At 35.2% G+C, this 19,647-nt stretch overlaps 1 protein-coding gene across 2 annotated transcripts; it reads right to left on the reverse strand.

Moving 5' to 3' along the window:
* Window positions 1–68: 68 nt before the first annotated feature.
* On the reverse strand, window positions 69–17,283 carry LOC104608988 (agamous-like MADS-box protein MADS1). 2 transcript variants are annotated; one of them, XM_010275130.2, is made up of 9 exons: window positions 16,873–17,283; window positions 16,467–16,700; window positions 3,218–3,299; window positions 1,311–1,372; window positions 1,133–1,232; window positions 985–1,026; window positions 803–844; window positions 548–711; window positions 69–393 (listed from the first exon to the last, which is right to left on the reverse strand). In XM_010275130.2, exons 2-9 carry the CDS (start codon window positions 16,646–16,648, stop codon window positions 390–392), a joined length of 678 nt encoding a protein of 225 aa, XP_010273432.1. In that variant the 5' UTR covers window positions 16,649–16,700; window positions 16,873–17,283; the 3' UTR covers window positions 69–389. The 2 variants fall into 2 exon arrangements, with proteins under 2 accessions (XP_010273432.1, XP_010273433.1); XM_010275131.2 differs by lacking the exon at window positions 69–393 and having other exon boundaries at window positions 544–711; window positions 16,873–17,279.
* Between the last annotated feature and the right edge of the window lie 2,364 nt (window positions 17,284–19,647).

The following is a 19,647-nucleotide window of genomic DNA, read 5'->3' on the forward strand; positions in this document are numbered from 1 at the left end:
GTTAATACAAATCACACCAACCACAAAGATCCACATACCACACACAAACACAGATGATACTGATCTCCTAGCTAGGTAACTGAGAACATATATATAAATATTGTAACAAGTCCATAGGGACATGCATGCACATTATCATGAGAATAAATCATACAGTAAAAAAGTAGGAATACTGAGTTCATCAGATACAGCAGGTTTACAACATCCTTCTCTAACAACATAGCAATAACTAGAAAGCATGCTAAGACCCTTGTTTGTGTTATTCCACCACCTCTGGTTCTTAGCTTTCTCAAAATGCCTGTAGATATCACCAGGGAAGGATACTGACTCTCCCAAAAAGAAGAAAGACAGAAAGAGAATGCTCTCCAGAAATATGTCCTTTGACCATATTAACTGCAATGGAAATTAAAAGAAAAATAAAATTAGAGAAAGTTACATTCCAGAAATAGGGTAACATTCACTTTAATGCTTTAAGAAGATGCAACAGCCAAAAATTGAGAGAGAGAGAGAGAGAGAGAGAGAGAGAAGTTTATGTGGAGAATGTTACCCTAGCTGGAGTGCTGTTTGCTCTTGGCGAGAGTAATGGTGGTTGGGTTCCAGTAGATTTACTTGGAGGAAGTTCCGAGAGTCAAAAGATTGAGGAGGCATGACCTCATATTCAGATGCAGGTATCATGCTCATTTGCTGCTGGGCTCTCTCATTCTCTGCTATCTGACCACCCATAAAGCTCCTTATTAATTAATACCAAAAAAATTCAACATTATATTAAAAAAATGCAAGAGAGAGAGAGAGAGAGAGAGACCCTTGCACGAAGCATCATGTTATCGTTTTGCAAGTCTATCTCCTGCACAGGTTAGAACATGTTACGAGCACAATAATATGGAAAATGGGAAGGAAGTACAGCATAAAAATTTTGGGTCATGTGAAGCCTAGAATTACTTAAAAGAGAAACATGAATGCAAGTCTAGAACTAGAAGTAGTTACCCTTTTCTGCATATATTCGATTTCAGCAAACAACAGCTCATTCTGGTAGATTTCAAAGCATGTTAGTGAGAACATATGAGATCATAACAAGCAAAAAGCATTTCATAAGTACACCTTAAGAGACATTCCTGGGCATCGGATCCAATACCTTTTTGGATCGAATTCTGCTGATGCCTTTCTCCAATCTACCCTCCAGCTGCTTGAGTTCTTTAACAGTCATAGTGCTAAGAGCCTCTCCCATCAAATGCCTGCAAATAACATTATCAGGGAAAGTTCAATCTGCATAATTGTCACAAATTGTGCTCAACAATTGTGGATAAAATTACCTGTTTGAGTTCTGTAAAATGCCTATCTGTTGGCGCAGCTTGTTGGCTTCTTGCTGGTAGAACTGATATTTTGGTTGGCAGATTAATATGGCCATCAGAACATTTCAATTAAATACAGTCAGGATGATGATCAATATAAAGATGTTGAAATGGTGTATATGTAATGGGTGTGGAATGACTCTCATAAATATCACCTTGTTAAATGGGGGCAGATTTGTAAACCATTATCTCAAGGGGGATTGGGTTGAGGCTAAAATCTTTTAATCTAGCTCTGCTAGGAAGTTGGCTTTGGAGGTTTGATATTGAGCCTGACAACCTTTGGAGGACAGTCATAGCAGAAAAATTTTGGCTGGATGAAAGGGGTTGGGGTAGTGGTCCACCCATGCCAACCTATGGTTGCAGTCTTTGGAAAGGTATAAGCAAAGTTTCCAACCTGTTCAGAAGAGAAGTCAGATTTAAAGTTTGTAATGGGAGAAGGATCAAGTTTTGGTTGGATGTCTGGATAAGGGAAATTCCCTTAAGGATTTATGTCCTAACCTGTTCAATGTGGCTGAAGACAATGAAGCAGTGGTTGCAGACGCATTTGTGTTAAGGGATAATGTTGTTTGCTGGAACCCTACCTTCAGAAGGGACTTCAATGATTGGGAGATGTGGGGAATCTCTTGGTTTTTCTTCAGTCCCAGGTTTTGAATTTGCAATCTAAAGATGCTCTAGAATGGAAAGGGAACAAAAGTGGGGAGTTCTCAGTTAAATCTTTCTTCAATGCCATAAGGGGAGATGCTGAAACTCCCTTCCCAATGCAGGCCATTTGGGGGATTGTGGCTCCCTCTAAAGTAAAAATTTTTGTATGGGGGGTAGCATTAGAGAAATGCCTAACCAAAGAGATGCTGGTAAGAAAAGGTTTTAATTGTAGTGACCTGAGATGTAGTCTCTGTGGTGGGGAAACAGAATCAGCAAACCAATTGTTTTTACACTGCAGTTTTGCCTCAGAGATTTGGAGCCATTTCTTAAGAAGTCTGAAGGTTAGCTGGTGCATGCCAGCCTCAGTTAAAGCCTGCCTGAATGCTTAGCAGACCCGAGGGTTGACTAAGAAAGGGAAAACTTGCTGGTCTGCCATTCCCTTAGCAATTCTGTGGGCAGTTTGGTTGGAAAGGAACAGGAGGATCATTGATTATAAAACCTCTTCTGCAGCTGAAGTCATCAATGAGGCTGTAGATTTTGTTAGAAGTTGGTTGGCTATGCTTAGTACTTACTGATTTTAAAGGGGATACATCTGATTGTAATTTTTTGAGGATGGACTTTTTGGACTTTTTTTTGAGGTCCTTCTGTTTGTGTACAGTTTCTTATTGTACAAGGACCTTTTCATCAATACATTGATACTTTACTTTTGCTCCAAAAAAAAGCAACTACCTATAACTGTGCAATAATCTCTTATAATTAGTAGACAAGATTATTAGTTATTAAAAGACAATAATATTTGTTTTTGCATTTCTGTATGTCTATGCCTGCATGAAAGAGATCTAGAGGTGAAATCTAGAGTTCCAGTTTCAAAATCCATGCCCTAATAAAACATAATATGCATGTATGAACGACTTGTTAACTAATTATAGCTAATCACGCGTTAAATTATAATCCAGCAATCAAATTTGCTTTAATTGATAAAAAGAAAAATGTGTACCCTGAATCGGTGTATCATGAAATTGTGTCTTCTCAATTCTTTTAGAAAATGACTTGATAACCAACCATGAATTAAGCAAATTCTATACATGGCAAATACTGGTATTGATTGAACAATAATGTCTAGCAGTGCAATATCTTGATTATAAACATAATCTTAACCTGGAGCCTCTTGGCTTCCACAAACTTAACTTTAAAGACTTTGTTGAAAGACACAGAGTGAATCTCACCTGAGCATTGGCCTCTGAAACAGATCCAGAGTTTGAAGAATCAGCCAAGGTCTTCTTGTACCTCTCAATTGTTGTTTTAACACTGCACCAAACAACATACATTGGTGTTAATTGTTCTGAACTTATTTTAATTTCAGTGAATCACCCAACTGAGCAATTTAAACATGGAATCAATCAGCAATGGACATGGATATATGAAAGCATTACCACATTTAACCATAATCAATGATAAATATATGGAAAGCTGAATATTTTTATGCTACATAAACAACATTTTACCCATGGTTCTCTGGAGGGGTACATCATAACAATAAAGCCTAAATATGCAAGAAAATAGAAGGAAAACGTACATCTAGTCATCTTGAAAAGAATATGCATAGGATTTAACCTTTGTATGAAATATGAAAGCACTATCGAAATTTGAAAGTGAGAACTTTTCTTTGCACCTTTTTTTATGTATGCTCAGATAATCTTGTCAGTTTAATAATAGCACAATGCCAATAGAACAAACTAATACAGTTTTCTAATCAGCAAAATATATACTTGAACAAATAAAGGATCAGTTCTGCTGTACGTTATGATGGTAACCATCAAGAATAACTGCAAGTTTAGGTAAAGGCTATTTGAAAATAGAGATGTGCATGGGACTCCTAAAGCATCAGATAGTTGAATCTGCATGTGAAAAAAGAGTATTCTCTAAAATCATAGTCAATCTCACCAGTTTTTGTAGACTTTTTAGTTATGGACATGCATATATGTATCATGCCTAAGCTATTTTCATAGTACTACAATCTCACAAATACCATTTCAATATCAATAGAAAATTACAACTATTTTGTCTTTAGCTTCCATGAGGTAAAAGAACTCCAAAATCAAATACAAAGTCAATGTTTAGTAGGGGTTTTGTTGTGTCTGAGGGAAATAGATCTTGGTAGCTTTATCATGTTGGGGTACTTTTGCTTATTTTCTTTTGCCAGGTTTCAAAGCTGTTTGACTTTTTTTTTTTTTTCTGTGGGCAATCTAGTCTGTGTTGTATATTCCTTTCCTTTCTTTTTCTGTTAATATATTTCTATGTTTCACCTTTTCAAAAAACTTAAAAAAAAAAATCAAGAAGATCATGTTTGCTTGGATTGGAACAATAACAAATATGTAAAACAAGGTTATCCAATTAATGGCATTGAGTGATTCCATTTACGAGACTATATCTTAACACAAGTGAAATTTTATGTCAGAATTTGAGAAAATTATATGTAAATATGATGGAAAATATGGGATATTTAAATATAAATGCAAGCCTTTGGAACTTATTTATTGTTCTTTGGTTTAGGAATTATTGATATAAAGGAGAATGTAATTTAACAATGATTTTTACCCTTGAGAGTAGTAATTGAAGAAGAAAACATTTCTTTGATGAAATAGTCATTTTTATCATGAACCAAAGGATCTTAATGGAAAGCTTAAAACTAAAACTCAAGTCCTTTGGGTTAAGATTTGGCGTGTTGGACTAGTTTTACATCCTAGGATCTTAATAACACTAATAAGTAATTGCCGTATGATGGACAATGGGCCATCTGAGAATGATAGAACAAATAATAGCCAAATGTTGGGTTGGTGCCTATGTTGTTTGATAGATGGCCTTCCTAGAAACGCTTTAAGGTGCTGAAAATAAGTGATTGGTGTAAAAAGAAAGAAACAGTGAAACAAACAAAAATAACGATATAATTTAAGATAGGATTTAGGACCAAGAAGATGGGGACAAGTTTATGACTTGTAGATAGAGAATTTTCTAGTCTATGGTTTTGTAAGAATTCATTGAAAGTTGAAGAGTGGAAGAAACTGAAGAGAAAAACTTTAAACCAACACTAATAACTTAACTAGCATCTTAATTTATGTGACCCTTACGACTCAAAGTTCAGAAACATTTAAAAAAATTCTTAGGCTCAAACTTTGGAACCATGTTGATGCCCACATCAGCCTGATGCCTTCCCTAATTCATAAATAATCCACTACCCTTTATCTTGTTATCAAGTACCATATGGAGCTATGTTTTAGCTTTCTATTTCTTGTTGCTACAGTCCATCTCACCCAAATTCATTAAGAAGGTGACCCATAATTTTTAGTCATTTTACATCATTGTTATATCATATTAAGCTTTGTCAAGGAGTTGTAAGGTAGATGTCGCATTGTACCTACATTAAGAGTAAAGTGGTGTAAATACCTTTGGTATCCAGTCAGTTGAAAATTAATTTTCAAAGGAACTCTAGTCGTTAAATGAACTAATTTGTTTCATGAAGTGCTGGTTTAAATCACTATTGTAGTGACAATTTCTCATAAGCTGATGGTGTGATGATTATTGGATGTTTAGCTACTCTATAGTTAAAGAATTATCCAAGGTGGGTTTTCTTTATAAGAAAAGTAAAACTTACCATAATAAAATAAACAGATGGCAATAGTATTAATTAGCTATCATATTTTATGCATAAAGATGACTGAGGATTGTCAACCATTTATTTATTCATTACGAATGGGCCTATTAATATGAAAGAATTTTAATGTTCTTTTTAGTCTTTAATTTCATGAATTTAAGGGATATTTTAGAGGCCTTTATTTTCAATAGAAAAGGAGGAGGATGCTATTGGGGAGAGAGGCAAGATATTGGGGAGGAACACATTCTAGTGTGCTTTGGAGTGCTCTTTAGGATAGAAGCATACCTCTTTATGACAATCTTGTATGTTTATATCTTGACTTAGGTTCTTGATTTTCTTAGTGTAGTGATCATTTGAGATATGGAAAGCCTTACTTTGGTGTTAAAAGAGTATATTTAGAGGTGCCAATGGACCGATTTTGGGTTAGACCAAATCAAATCAATTTGGACAAATTGGACAGACCAATGAGACATATTGAATTGGAACAATCCAGACTTAATGGTCCAAATTATTTATATTTATTGGATTGGATTGAACCTGGTCTATCTCTAATGGCTTTATATTGGATTGGGTTGGATTGAACCAATATCCGATCCATTGATAGAAGACAAGAATGCATGTATCAATGGACCAGGTTTGGGTTGGAACCAATCTAAATTAAAACCAATTTGAATAGATTGGAAGGTCAAGACATTGAATTGGACTTGTCCAAAACGGGACAGAGTATTCATCAGATTGGATTGGACCTAGTCCATGTGGAATGGATCCATATTGGACTGGATCAGATTGGACCAAATCCAGCCCAATTGACACCCTGTATCTATGGGAAGAAAATAACTTTGGCAAGAAAGTATTAATTTTAGGAAAATGTTTCTTTTTGCCAATTTTTTATTCTCTTTTAGTTTAGTTTTTCATTACTTTCTTCTTAGATATAGTGGATTATTCTAATCATCTTTGCTCTACATGTCAGCATCTTGTTGAACCACACAAATCTTTGTATTCTATGTGTTTTTTTTATTTTTTTTCTCTATTTTTCATTTCTATCAAATTCTCTAGTTATACTTCAACACACTAGAACTAATTAATGAACGTATGTTTCATTACAACATATACACCCACTCACAAGCATATGCGTATATAAAGGTAGGTCCAATTTTAATTAATGTCTTTTAAATAAATAGCTCCTATAATCTAATAAAATCTTGAGGAACCAACTTGACTCAATGGTTCATAGCAATCATCATCATCCATGCCTTATTCCAACTATATGGGGTTGTTACATGAATCCTGTTTCGCCAAACCGTTCTATTTAAAATCATATCCACTGTTATTGCTTGAATCACTTCTTACTACTTCTACCTATGCCCTTTTTGGTCTACCCCTAACTCTTCTAGCCCCTTCCACTTATAACAAATCACTTCTTCTAACCAAAGCTGTTGGTGGTCTTCTATGCGTGCGACAATATTCTCTATTTCTACCCATGTCCTTTTAGGTCTACCCTTAACAATATTCTCTAATATTGACTACTTAATAATTTCTTAAGGAGTTTCCTTTAATTTTGGTCCTTTCATTCTTAAGAAAATGATATCATAAAGTAATAAATCATTGTAGAAAATCCATCTCTCTTGTACTTTGTGATCCCCACAAATTGACATCCAATTTGTACCTTTATCCATATCTTTTTTCCTGAATTAAGTTGGCCTTTTTGCTACTATTAATTTATAACATTTTATATTTACTCATTGTAATACATTGTTTTTTTCTTTAAAAATTCATTCCAGAACTTAAGAATTTTGTTTTCCTTCTTACTTTTTGGCCTTTATCTGATTCTATTCTCCACCTTGAAATTGATTTTAGCATTTTATATAAAAGGGACTTAATTTATTTTTCAAAAGTTACTAGAGTAATTTTTGAAAAGCATATTTGCAAAGAAAACTTATATTTTAAAAAGTTCCTAGAGCAACAGTCCCTACAAATAAAATTTATAAAGAATGACACAATATAACTTGGACAAGTTGAGGGTCACATACATACATTTATATGTATGGACTTATACTTAGTTCATGCCTTACCATGTAAAATGAAACAAATGTTAGATTTTGGAAAATTTGCTAGTTTCAATGAAATGCTTAAAGGTGAAGTACCAACAAATTAAAAAGAAACACAATGATTACCTCATCACTTATGAAGCAAATTTTGATGGAAGTAGTATTTTAAAAGCGCAAGGTGCAAAAAAAAAGTGCAAAGACCATTTTGCACCCAAGGTGCACGCCTTTTGAAGCAAAGTGCAAAATTAAAAAAAATATCAAAAATTGCAAAAATTGTGCCCCAGGTGCACACCCATGTGCACGCTTAGGCTAAGGCACAAGGTGCACTAGATACATGCCCAGGCATACTAGGCGCAAGCCATTTGAAAGTGATGCACCTGGTACCTAGGCACTTAGACACGTCTCAGGCAAGCCTCTTAAATCACTAGATGGAAACACCCGTCACAAAATATGATAAAACTGAACTTTGATGGAAGCTCCATGGAAAACATTGGACCCTCAGGGGGTTTTTATCAGAAATAAAGATAGCAAGATGGTGGCATTGTATTCAAGGCTGATTAGACAAAGAGATTCATTAAAAGTTGAAGTTTTATCACTATTTCAAGGGTTGAGACTAGTAAAATAGCAACTTATCTAGAGAGGTGGAAGCAAAATCTAAATGATATGACTGATGTTTTAGCAAAGCAAGCGGTTTACAGAGAGCAGCTGTTCTAGCTTCTAGGCGCAACGTTAATATGGGTTAATTAATTAAGTTGTACATATTGGGAATTGGAATGATGTTTAGCAAAAGCACAATCAGTGTCGTCACATTTTTTAATTATGAATTAATGAGAAACTTTAATATGGGTTAAGTTGTAAATATTGAGAATTGGAATGATGTTTAGCACAATTTGTATTGCTACATTTTCTAATTAATGAATTAATGAAATCGCTGTTTCTGATCCCAAAAAACATAATTATTTTACTCCAAAGGATCACACAATAATTGTTTTGGTTTAAATTCTACTCCAAAGGATCACTATTTGAAGATTGAGTTTTGAGCCAAAAATAATTATTTTAGAAGGGGTCTTAGTTTTAGTGATTTTATTTTCAATTGTGAGTCGGATGTAAGGAGGCTTGTATAGCTCATCTTTTGCTATTAAAAAAATAATAATTATTTTAGAAGCTAAATTTTTTATCTCCAAAGAATTTTATTAATTTTCATATATCCAAACTTAAGAAAAAAATGATTCTTAAGGTCACATAATTCATCAGAATTAATTCTTTGAAAGCAATTCAATTATCGCAACCTAAACTACTCAAATGAGAGAAAGTTAATACGCAAATAATGGTAATAGTTATATTTCAGAGAGCATCATAATGTTATAAACAAGGGGAGAGGATGATGGGGACAAAATGGACAATATAATAAAGGGGCTTCACTAGTCATGAAATCAATATAACAAGAAATGTTAGCATAGATGGCATAAATGTTAATATAGAGACCATAGTAGGTATAGAGAACTAGCATGGTAAAAGTCCAAATAAATTATTGTTTTAATTGGAAATATACATGGTATTGATATAAATTATCATTGTTCCAAATAAGTAATAATTTCTTTATTCTTGATCAGTTTTTTGGAACTTGAGTCATTTTCAGTATTACTTATAGAACTTTGCACCAAGATGTAAATAAAGATCCATGGGCAATGTTCACCAGAGTTCTATGGATAGAATAGAAAAAAAAATGAAGAGCATACAAGTGGGACATAGAGTACAAGAAAATAAGAGATAAGCATGTAAGGTCTCTAAAGTGCTGAAAATTGGTAGCCAAGAAAGTATGTAAAAGCTTAAAGTAAAATATCATAGAGACACAAATTTGCAATAATTAACATTTGTTATTATTATTGTCTCTATTACTGCTGCTGCTGCTGTCGTTTTAGATAAGCATACTTTGTTTTAGCAAGTTAACTTTAATGATAGTAACCCAATGTGACTCTTTAGCCATATAACACAGAAAACATTTTTTTGGATCCCTAAAATAATTCTATAGTCATGTATGGCTAGGTATCATGAATATAACAGCTAACATAAATATTTGGGTATGCAAATAAAGGAATATATCCTACCATAACAACCATCTCAATCTTATCATTCAAAATTATGTAAGCATCCTTGTGTGATAAATTTCTTTAGCCTTTTATCTCTGAGTTAAATTACCTTTTTACTTTGGGTTTACCTTTTTGAACTTGATGAAACCACAAGAAATAATGGTATTTTAATTTCTTTTATTTCAGTTCTTTAAGTGTTGGGAACATATATTTCTTTCTCCATTTTTTTCTTAATAATAATTTCCATTTTTTTGTTTTTTCTTAATAATTAGAAATTTATCAAAATTCAATTTATAATAGGAATCTAGGAGCAACTTAAGGAAAAGAAATCAGCTACTTCATTAATAACCTTTAGGTTAATATTGTTCCTTCAGGTTATATATTATATGATAAAGGTAAGTTCAATTGTTACTATGTGTTTCTCATTGTACTTCAAAATCAACTCAATCTTTAGCTCATTTAATTCTTTTAATTCCTGTGTCTTATTCATCCTGTTTTTTAGGGCTGGCAATATTGACCCCAACCCATTTGACCCACCTTGGAACCCACCCATATCCACCCATTCTATTGGCGGGTCAATATGGGCCAAGTAACCCATTAGGGTCAATGGAAAAGGGTCAGGGTGGGTTGGGTCACGTGGGTTAGGACGGTTTGGGTTTATACTCGCCAAATCTAAAAAATACAGCAATGGAAGTGACTCAAACTCAAGTCTCTTAGTGTGTACACATCTCATTACAAATCAAAACCACCATGTCACATTTCATTTTGTGATTATAAATGAAATAAAATATATTTTATTAACTTTCATCTTCAAATCAATTTTACACGAAAACACTTTTATAAAAGTACTTTTATAAAGTAAATTTATGAAAAGTACTTTTACACAAACACTTTTGTGAAAGCACTTTTACAAAAGCACTTTATGAAAGTACTTTTAGGAAAGCACTTTTACAAAAGTTCTTTTACACGAAAGCACTTTTATAGAAGTTATGCATTTTTTTGCATTTTCTATAATTTTTTGGATTTATTTCTGCATTTTTTGCAATTTGTTGGTATTTTTCTACATTTTTTTAAATTTTCTAGTATTTTCTGCATTTTCTACAATTTTTTGGTGCTTTTCTACATAATTTCTGCATTTTTATGGTGTTTTCATGCATTTCCTGCAATTTTCTAGTATTTTTTGCATTTTTTCGGATTTTCTTGCAAAAGTTTTGCATTTTCTGCAATTTTCTAGTATTTTTCTGCATTTTTCTTAATTTTCTAGTATTTTCTATATTCTTCTGAATTTTCTGCAATTTTTTTGTATTTTTTTTTTTGCATTTTTAGTATTTTTGCATTTTCGAGTATATGGATTTGATCTAACCCACTTTTTGTCACGTGACAATCTTGAGAGATGATTCTCTCAAAAATGTTTTTTCGGATATACAGGTCAACCCAACCCATTTCTGATTTTCTGTCACGTGGCAGTCTTAAGAGAGATGATTTTTTCAAAATGTTTTTTTTTTCGGATATGCGTGTCAACTTGTTCCTATTCTTTCACGTGGCATCCTTGAGTGAGATTATTCTTTCAAAAATTGTTATTTACAAGTATATGGGTTGCCCCGACACATTTCTGCCACATGGCAGTCTTGAGAGTTTTTCCTCTCAATAATTTATTGTTTTTCGGTATACGGGTTACCCTGACCCGTTTCCATCACGTGACAACCTTGAGAGAGATGTTCTTCTTAAAAATTATTATTTCGGGTATACGGACCGTCCCGATCCATTTTTGTATTTATAGGCGAGGGTATGTGGGTTAGTATGGGTGAGGGTGGTTAAGGGTCAATATGGATGGGTCAAGTGAGTCAATATGTGTGGATCAGGGTGGATTATGACCCCTTAACAAGGATTGATGATGGGTCATGGTGGATTGGTGGGTCAATATGGGTGGGTTGGTATTCAACCCTTATCCAACCCAATCCATCCATTTGCCACCCCTACTGCTTTTATACAACTAACCTTCAATTGAAGCAGATACCTACCTCTGTTATGAAGTAAAATCGTCTTCTTTGATTGTCTTCATTTAAAAGTAGTGAATGTAGGGATACAATGCATATGCTAATTGAGTTGATGCATACTACAATCTGAAGAATTATTATGACTATTTTGAAGCAGGCATTCAAGATAATTTTTTGAAACATTTTGAGATATAACCTGTGGGCCTTTTATCTAAAATCAACAATGTGGTAAAATAAAAACTGATTAATCTTCAAGAACTTAATTGTATGTTTGTTCAAGTGGTCAGTAAACTAGTGGGTAATATTAATTCTACACTAAATGGAGTAGTCTTTGTTAATTAAAAACAAATCATTCTGTTAAAAAGCTAGCAGCAGCAAGATACAAAATCAGCCAAACTAAACCACACCCAAATCACTAAAGAAAACTAACACATTTTCTCCGATTCATCATTACTTAGCGGTCTCCTACCTCAAATTTTTTTCAACCATATAATGATGCTAATTCTAAACCTTGTAATAAGGCCAATATACATAGCTCTGCTCTAGTTGAATAACCCACCTCAACAGGTTAAAAGAAACTGAGAAAATTCCCCCCATTTTTAGTTTTTTCTCAACTTATTGTTGACCTGGTCATAGTTATGGTTGGTCAACCTTTAATCCACCATACTACAAAAACTGATAAGTTGGCTAGTGATCCATGCCTACCTAAATGACTTTTAAATGACTTAGGAATCTTCAATTGGAAAATTAGATTGGAGCTCATAAGGAGTTTCCTTATTCCTCTTTTCACTTTCAAGGTATCAACTGGCTGGTTGGTAAAGTTTCTTGCTGGTTGTAACAGAGGCTTAGGATCAAATCCCACCTGCACTTGGGGGGATGGGCTACTCCCATTGTGTAGCCCCATGGAGCAAAAAATTAAAAAAAAAAAATCCTCTTTTAAGTTATTCTAAAGTAGTCAATGGGTCAAATCCGATTCGAGACAGAATGGACTAATCCCAAAACAATTATTAATTAATTCCATAAGATAGACAAAGAAATGAACCAAATATTAGTTAGGATAATCGGGTCTGACCTGATTAGACCTAATTATACTTTGATATCTATCATTATAACAACTTAGAACTTAATATTTTGATAACATAATCTTAATAAAAAATGATAGTTAAACAGTGAACTGTGTTTATATGTTGATAGCGCAAGTGCTTTTAACCAAAATTAGCTTTGTACTGTTTATGAAATTTTCCCTTTTAGACATAAAAATAACAAAAATTACAAGAAACCAGGAACCTCTATGTATTAACTATATAATTGGTTTGGGTTTTATTCGGTTTGGAACAACAAGAACCAGTCTCAATTCCCAATTATTAATAGGGAACACAAACCCCAAAAGCAGAACCAACATAATCGGTTCAGTCGGTTTAGTTCTCTTGGGCAGAGCCGATCCATTAACAGATTTTGGCACAAAAGACCTTGCCAACATGTGCAATATATATATGTCCTCCTTCATATGCAAGTTTTAACAAAAACTTTGAACAGCTAGCTAATATTAGTTGTAAAAACCACCATTACAAGGTAGAGTTAATGGCTATATAGAGTATATGGACTATGGGATTGGACACGTGGCTAATTCAGTGGGTCCCCGATCTGAGGCTTGGGTGGACAACATGATTGCTCTACTTGCCAGAAATAGGCATGTTTATGTAGGTATATAATCTCCCTACTTCAACTGAGTCAAGACTTAGATACACAAAACACATAGACAATAGTTCTGCTTTACTCCAAGAATCCATTATAATTCATGATTTTCATTTCTAGACAACAATGAAACAATCTCTAGCAAGGGAACAATGGGAAAACGAATTACATCATCGCCATAAGCTAAGTTCCAAACACATCAGAAATAGACTCACCCATATAAGGAAAGAAAAAAAGTAATTAATGAAAGAATAGGCCAGGTGATTTATTTATAACTCTGAATAAGTTGGTTCATGTGTTTTATTTACTGTTTTATTTTTGCACATTTATCTGACAAACAGAAGCACCAGTTGAAGCTCGACTGGTGCACTGTAAGATATCATTAAAATCAAGCTTACTTGAGCAATAAGAACATTCAACTGAACTGACCATAATTAAGCTTTCGGGTTCTACTAATTTAGAACAGAAAAGTTCATTCTTTATCACTCTTCAAGATTCCTTTTTATTTTAATACACAAAAAGCTGTCAATAAATAACTTCTGATTTTTTGCTACCCTCTTCGGTGCTTTGTTACATAAGAAGCATTGGAGCCTCGTTTCTGATTTGATTGGACGGTTGGGATTGTTGGGTGGGAGACTGGGAGTGGGGCCAGGCTCGAATGTGCTAATGGGTTTTTTTTGCTAGTCCTGATTTTGATCATCTGACACCATGAAATGACTAAAAGCCAACTGAAATTTGAAACCTAGATAAACCCTTGAGAAAGAAAAAAGCTCATAGAAAAGAACCCAGAAAGAGAAAATTAAAATAACTATGGAGCTTCTGTGTCAGTTCTACAGTTTCAATGTGACAGGTATGTGATGGAATGTAATATTAATATAATATTAGGTTTATAATCCAATGAAAAGACCCGCATTTCTCGTAACATATGTTACCTTAGCTTCTTCGAAAACTGATTGGTTGTCTCTGCCACGCTGGCACGAGATCCAACAATATGATTGGATGGAGGACCTAGCCACCCAGATCCGTGCCACGTATTAGGGCAGACAAATGCATCAAGTGTAACCCCATGAAACCACAGTGTATTACCCACCTTGATAAACCCAAAACATCCGGAAATCGCCATTGACTGAAGAACTTTTTAGGGTTTCCAAGCTATTGTTACAGTGGTTCTGTTGTCTCCCCATTTAAAAATACAAGTCTTTGGGTCTGTGTCTGTCCATCCGTATTTCTGTAAGACTGCATTGCTGCTGCATCGTAGTAGTAGTAGTCCGTATAGCAGCCAATGCATGAAAAAGCCGCAGGTACTATCCTCCCATTGGATCGTACCTTGGTCTTTCCCCATCCCTTCACTACCCTCTGTCAACCTCTCTCTCTCTCTCTCTCCTATCCTCTCTCTCTCTTCTGTTCTTTCAATGGATATCGCTCAAAACATATCTAATCCAAAATGGGTTCTTCCCCCAGTTACAAACTCTCTCTTGTCTAGCATGAGGTGACGGATTACGGACATGATGATTACCCATTTCATGCATGTTCATTTGCTTCCTCTCTCTCTCTCTCTCTCCATCTTCTCTCTCTGAGCTCTGAGATCTCTGTGTGTATCTGAGGTCTCTAAGCCGTCTTTGTTGAGCTTCAGCTGCAGCAGATGCTTTGTCAAGAAACAAGTGAGATGGGGTAAAAGGAGAAACCCGAGAAAGAAAGTTTCACAATGGAAGAGAAATTTTAGTTTCAGGGAAAAATGGGGAAGAAGCCAAGTATGGGAATCATGATGCCTCCCTGCTGTCAGACGTCAAGAACCGAAAAATCGTGTGTGACGTGACCAAAGATTTGTAACCAAGACAAATAGACATACAACCACGCCATACTCAAACCTAATCTGTGTCTTCAAACCTAACCAGAGATCCCATGATCTACACCTACAAGGGTAAAATGGTCTTTGAGAGAGACTGAAGGAAAAAATAAAAATAAAAAAAAAAACAAAAGAAGAGCCCCGTGAAGAGCTCACAATTATGAACCCTAATATGTGTTTTTGATTGGCCGGAGAAGACCGTTTAATGGATATTAAAAGAAACCCACTTGGGTTTTGAAACCCTATTGTGATTTTGATTTTTGAGAGATACCCACTTCTGGTGTAAGAAAGTTTCAAACTTTTTTTTATGTTGTGATTTGATTTTTTTTATTGAACTGGTTGACTGACGTGTTATCAAGGAAGAGTCAAGAGCTTGGAGAAAATGGGCTAATGGGAGTGTGACAGCTTTGATGCAGCAGGCTTTCCTTGAAGGGAGAGAGATGAGAGGAGATAGAGGATGATGAGAGAGAGAGAGAGAGAGAAAGAGAGAGAGAAGAAGAGGAATAAAGGAAAAAAAGAGAGGAAATAGCAAAGATTAAAAAAAGAAAAACAATGGAGGAGGTGGGAGGAGGCTGATTTCCCAGTTCTGCATACCTTCCAAACCCTATTTGCTGCTACTGCGGCTCCTATACCACTATATGTCCACAACACTTCTATTTCTATCTAATTAAAACGGATATATCCACCTATCCAAATAAGAACTAGAAAAAGAAGAATAAAAAGAAAAGCTAATACAGGAAAGAAACAAAAGAGAAGAAAAAATAAAATAAAATAAAGATAACTGAATCTTTGCTAGTGGGAACTAAGATCTCAACTGCAAAAAAAAGAAAGAAAAATGATTAAGCTCTTACAGTTAAGTTTCCTTAGAAAATGTCACACAGAAGCTCAATTTGCACAAAAAAAAAAGAAAAAATTATTAATACCGTCTAAATTGACCCTCTAACTTATATGGAAAAAAACCCAGAAAATATTAAAAAGAAAAAGCCTCAAGATTCATCACTGGAGCTAAGAAATAAAGATGATGAACAAAGAGAAAAAGGAGAGAGAAGATAAGAAAGAAGGATCTAGTAGTAGCCTTAGGTAACTTAATAGATATGTAGAGAGAGAGAGAGAGAGAGATGGGTGTAAGTAAGAAGGAAAAGAAAACCTGTGGTTAGCATATTCATAGAGACGGCCACGGCTGGAGAAGACGATAAGAGCAACCTCGGCGTCGCAGAGGACGGACAATTCGTAGGCCTTCTTGAGCAAACCGTTGCGACGCTTGCAGAAGGTGACCTGCCTGTTGGTGGTGTTCTCGATTCGCTTGATCTCTATCTTGCCCCTTCCCATTTTTCTTCGAGGAGAGTCCTCCGTTGCTTGATTTGGAAAATCCGTGGTGAAGCTGAAAGCAGCAAAACAGAAAGCAGAAAACAAGATAATGATGATTCTGTTAGAATAGGAGGATTCGTTTAGGCCTGAATTGAGATTGAAAGCTGAAAACTTTGATGGACCCAAAAGAGTCAACAGAATCCAGACATGTTTGCAGATAATGTTTCATATTTTTGCTTACTGACCCTGTAGAAGAAACGAAGGGGAGAGGACAACTAAGGACAGAAGCAAAGCTCTCTCTCTCTCTCTCGATTTCTCCTTCTTTTTCTTCACTAGTGACTACAGTTCTGCACAGGAGAGATGCAGAAAATGGAAGACAGTTGTTTTAGCAGGTGGGTATTTATAGGCTTAAAACCGACCCTCCTCCATTCATCATCAACAACACAACTACTTACCTTTCTCTCTTTCTCTCTCTCTCTCTCTCTCTCTCTAGTTTTTTAATGAAGAATGAGCATAAAGAAAGCTAAGTAGGAACTTGAGATTCACTCAACAGACTCCATAACCATCCGTTTTCGTGTGTGTGATGGAGGAGCTAATTTGGAGAGAGAAAGGAAAGGGACTTTTGGAAAGTGATTTATTAATCTGTTGAATAAGACGCCTGGGTTAAGTTGCACTCGACTTAATACCAACAGAGAAAACAAAAGATGGACGGATCTATCTCTCTCTCTCTCTCCTTTTCTTTTCCTTTTTTTTTTTATCTATTGGGGGTCTCTGTTAGCTTTTATTTAAGATTTCCTTCTTGATCTCCTCTCTCTCTCTCTCTCTCTCATACACATACACATACACAGAAACAAAGAGATATTATAAGTAAATTATTATTATTATTTGCATCTGCTAAGGTTATGTCACAGGTGAAGATGACTCCCATGTGACGCCTGAACTACCATTTCCTCATTCTATGGATTCATTTATGGTAACAATCGGAGGGGTGCTTGGATACCAAACTTGAATTTCGTTGCTCTCTTTTATTTCAACACCTCAGAAGGATCATAGCTTAGATCCTTCAAACACTAGCTTCCCAATAACATTTATTAGTTGTTGTACGCCTAAGCACCCCCTCCCCCTCCCCATGCCTTACTATAGCTCACTCTGTCCATTCCACATCTTCTCTACTTTGGTCCTTCAATGGGTTTTCACTCTCTACCCGACCCACCAACCCTTCTTGTTTTAGTTTGAGTTCTTGAATTCCTACCCCTTTTGATCTTTGTTCACAGATTCACCTGTTTTTGTTTGGCTTCATTGTTCCCTTATTTTTCTTTTATGTGGTACAGTTCTTCTTTCTCAACCCCATTAAGATCCATGCCATGTTTGACCCGACCCGGATAAGTGGCTCCCTTCTGTGTAATTACCCAAGCTAGGATCTAACAACCCTAACAAGGTATTCTGTGTGAATGTCTCAGCAATTATTGGGTAAGGGAATCTCCCACTTAGTTTGAATTGTGGAGAAGCAAATACCCAATAATTTTTAAACCCGCCAATAAGATACAAGTGAGAAAAAAACTAACCCTTTAACTGGGAGTTAATTAATTGATAGTTACTTCAATGGGTGACAGAAGGTCTTTCAAGAGAGCTGGACCACCAACCTAACAGAATATCAATGAATTAGTGCCATTTCTACCTTGTCGGTTTGATTAATCATCATCTCTACTGGTCCTGGATGTGCCACGTGTTCTCCCTCCCTCTCTCTCTCTCACACACACACACACAAAACCCTAATTGGTCCACTGCCACAACCCAAGTAGTGTAAGATGGCTTTACATTTATATATGGGTCTCTCTTATTCCCCTTCCAAGATTGCTTGCAAAACCTATTAATTTCTACCAGAGCCCATAGGGTAAGTTAGCTAGCTATTGGTCCTACCAAGTATTAGGCCATTACCCAATGTTGGTCCCAGCTATCTGGGACCTTTGGAGGGGTAGACTGAATATGGTCCTAATAACCTTTGGCATTTTTCTGCACAAAGGCCGCTTTCAGACTCGAACCCACTTTCTTACACTTGCTTGCCAGTCTGAGATTTTACCATTACACCAAGTAATGGCCCCTACAGAGTATGAATATTAGAAATCACAACCCAACATTCCAATAAAAATCACAATTAGTGTCTAAATTTTCATATAGCATATATTGCTCCTAGAGATGAATTTCAAAGCCAATCATGCTACATGATCAATCCTCTCAGTAATATATCTAATCTTGGTCATGGTTCTTCAATATCTGAGCTTGAGGGTGGCCAATTCCCCCTTTTTCTAACTAATTTCACAGCCTATCTATGTCTTCACATGTGCCTACAGAACCCTTTAATGAAACTTTTGCTATTGTCTTCAGATTCAAAAGAGTCTCCATCTAATATCTACTAATGTTTACAGAGGTAAATAGTCTTTATACCACTTGAGGGAAATCTTGGCAATATTAACAGTGAGGACCACACAGATGGTACCAAGTACTACATCCCACCATTTATTCCACATTCAAAATGGTTAGGAGGTCTTATCGATCTATTAACAAATAGTCCACTAAAATCTGTTTAATATGAATCATCCATGCAAAGAATTACAAAGAAAGAAACAAACACTACTGCAGCAGCAATAAGTCTTGAAAACATTCTTAATTTGATCATCATTCGAAAAAGAGAAAAGACCTCAAAACGACCTTGATTTCTGTATCTTATGTCAACCCAACTGCCTCCAGTTTGGGTGGATGAGTGAAATGCCAAAAAATAAGAAATAAGAAATGCCAAAAGAACAATATAAACTATTACTAAATACAGAGAAAATTATCACAACTTAGTTGCTTTGTGGTATCTGTTGAATAAATATCCATGTGTTCTGTTAAATCCCCATACCCATCAGCTTAATTATGAATGAGAAATGTTTCTGATTTTTTGTTTTCTTAATTAATCATTGGAATATCCAACAAACCCAGATAGCTTTTTCCATACCTCCTTTGACACAGATCAGATT

The sequence above is a fragment of the Nelumbo nucifera genome, chromosome 3 (assembly GCF_055504915.1).
Source record: "Nelumbo nucifera cultivar China Antique chromosome 3, China Antique-T2T, whole genome shotgun sequence".
Lineage (NCBI taxonomy): Eukaryota > Viridiplantae > Streptophyta > Magnoliopsida > Proteales > Nelumbonaceae > Nelumbo > Nelumbo nucifera.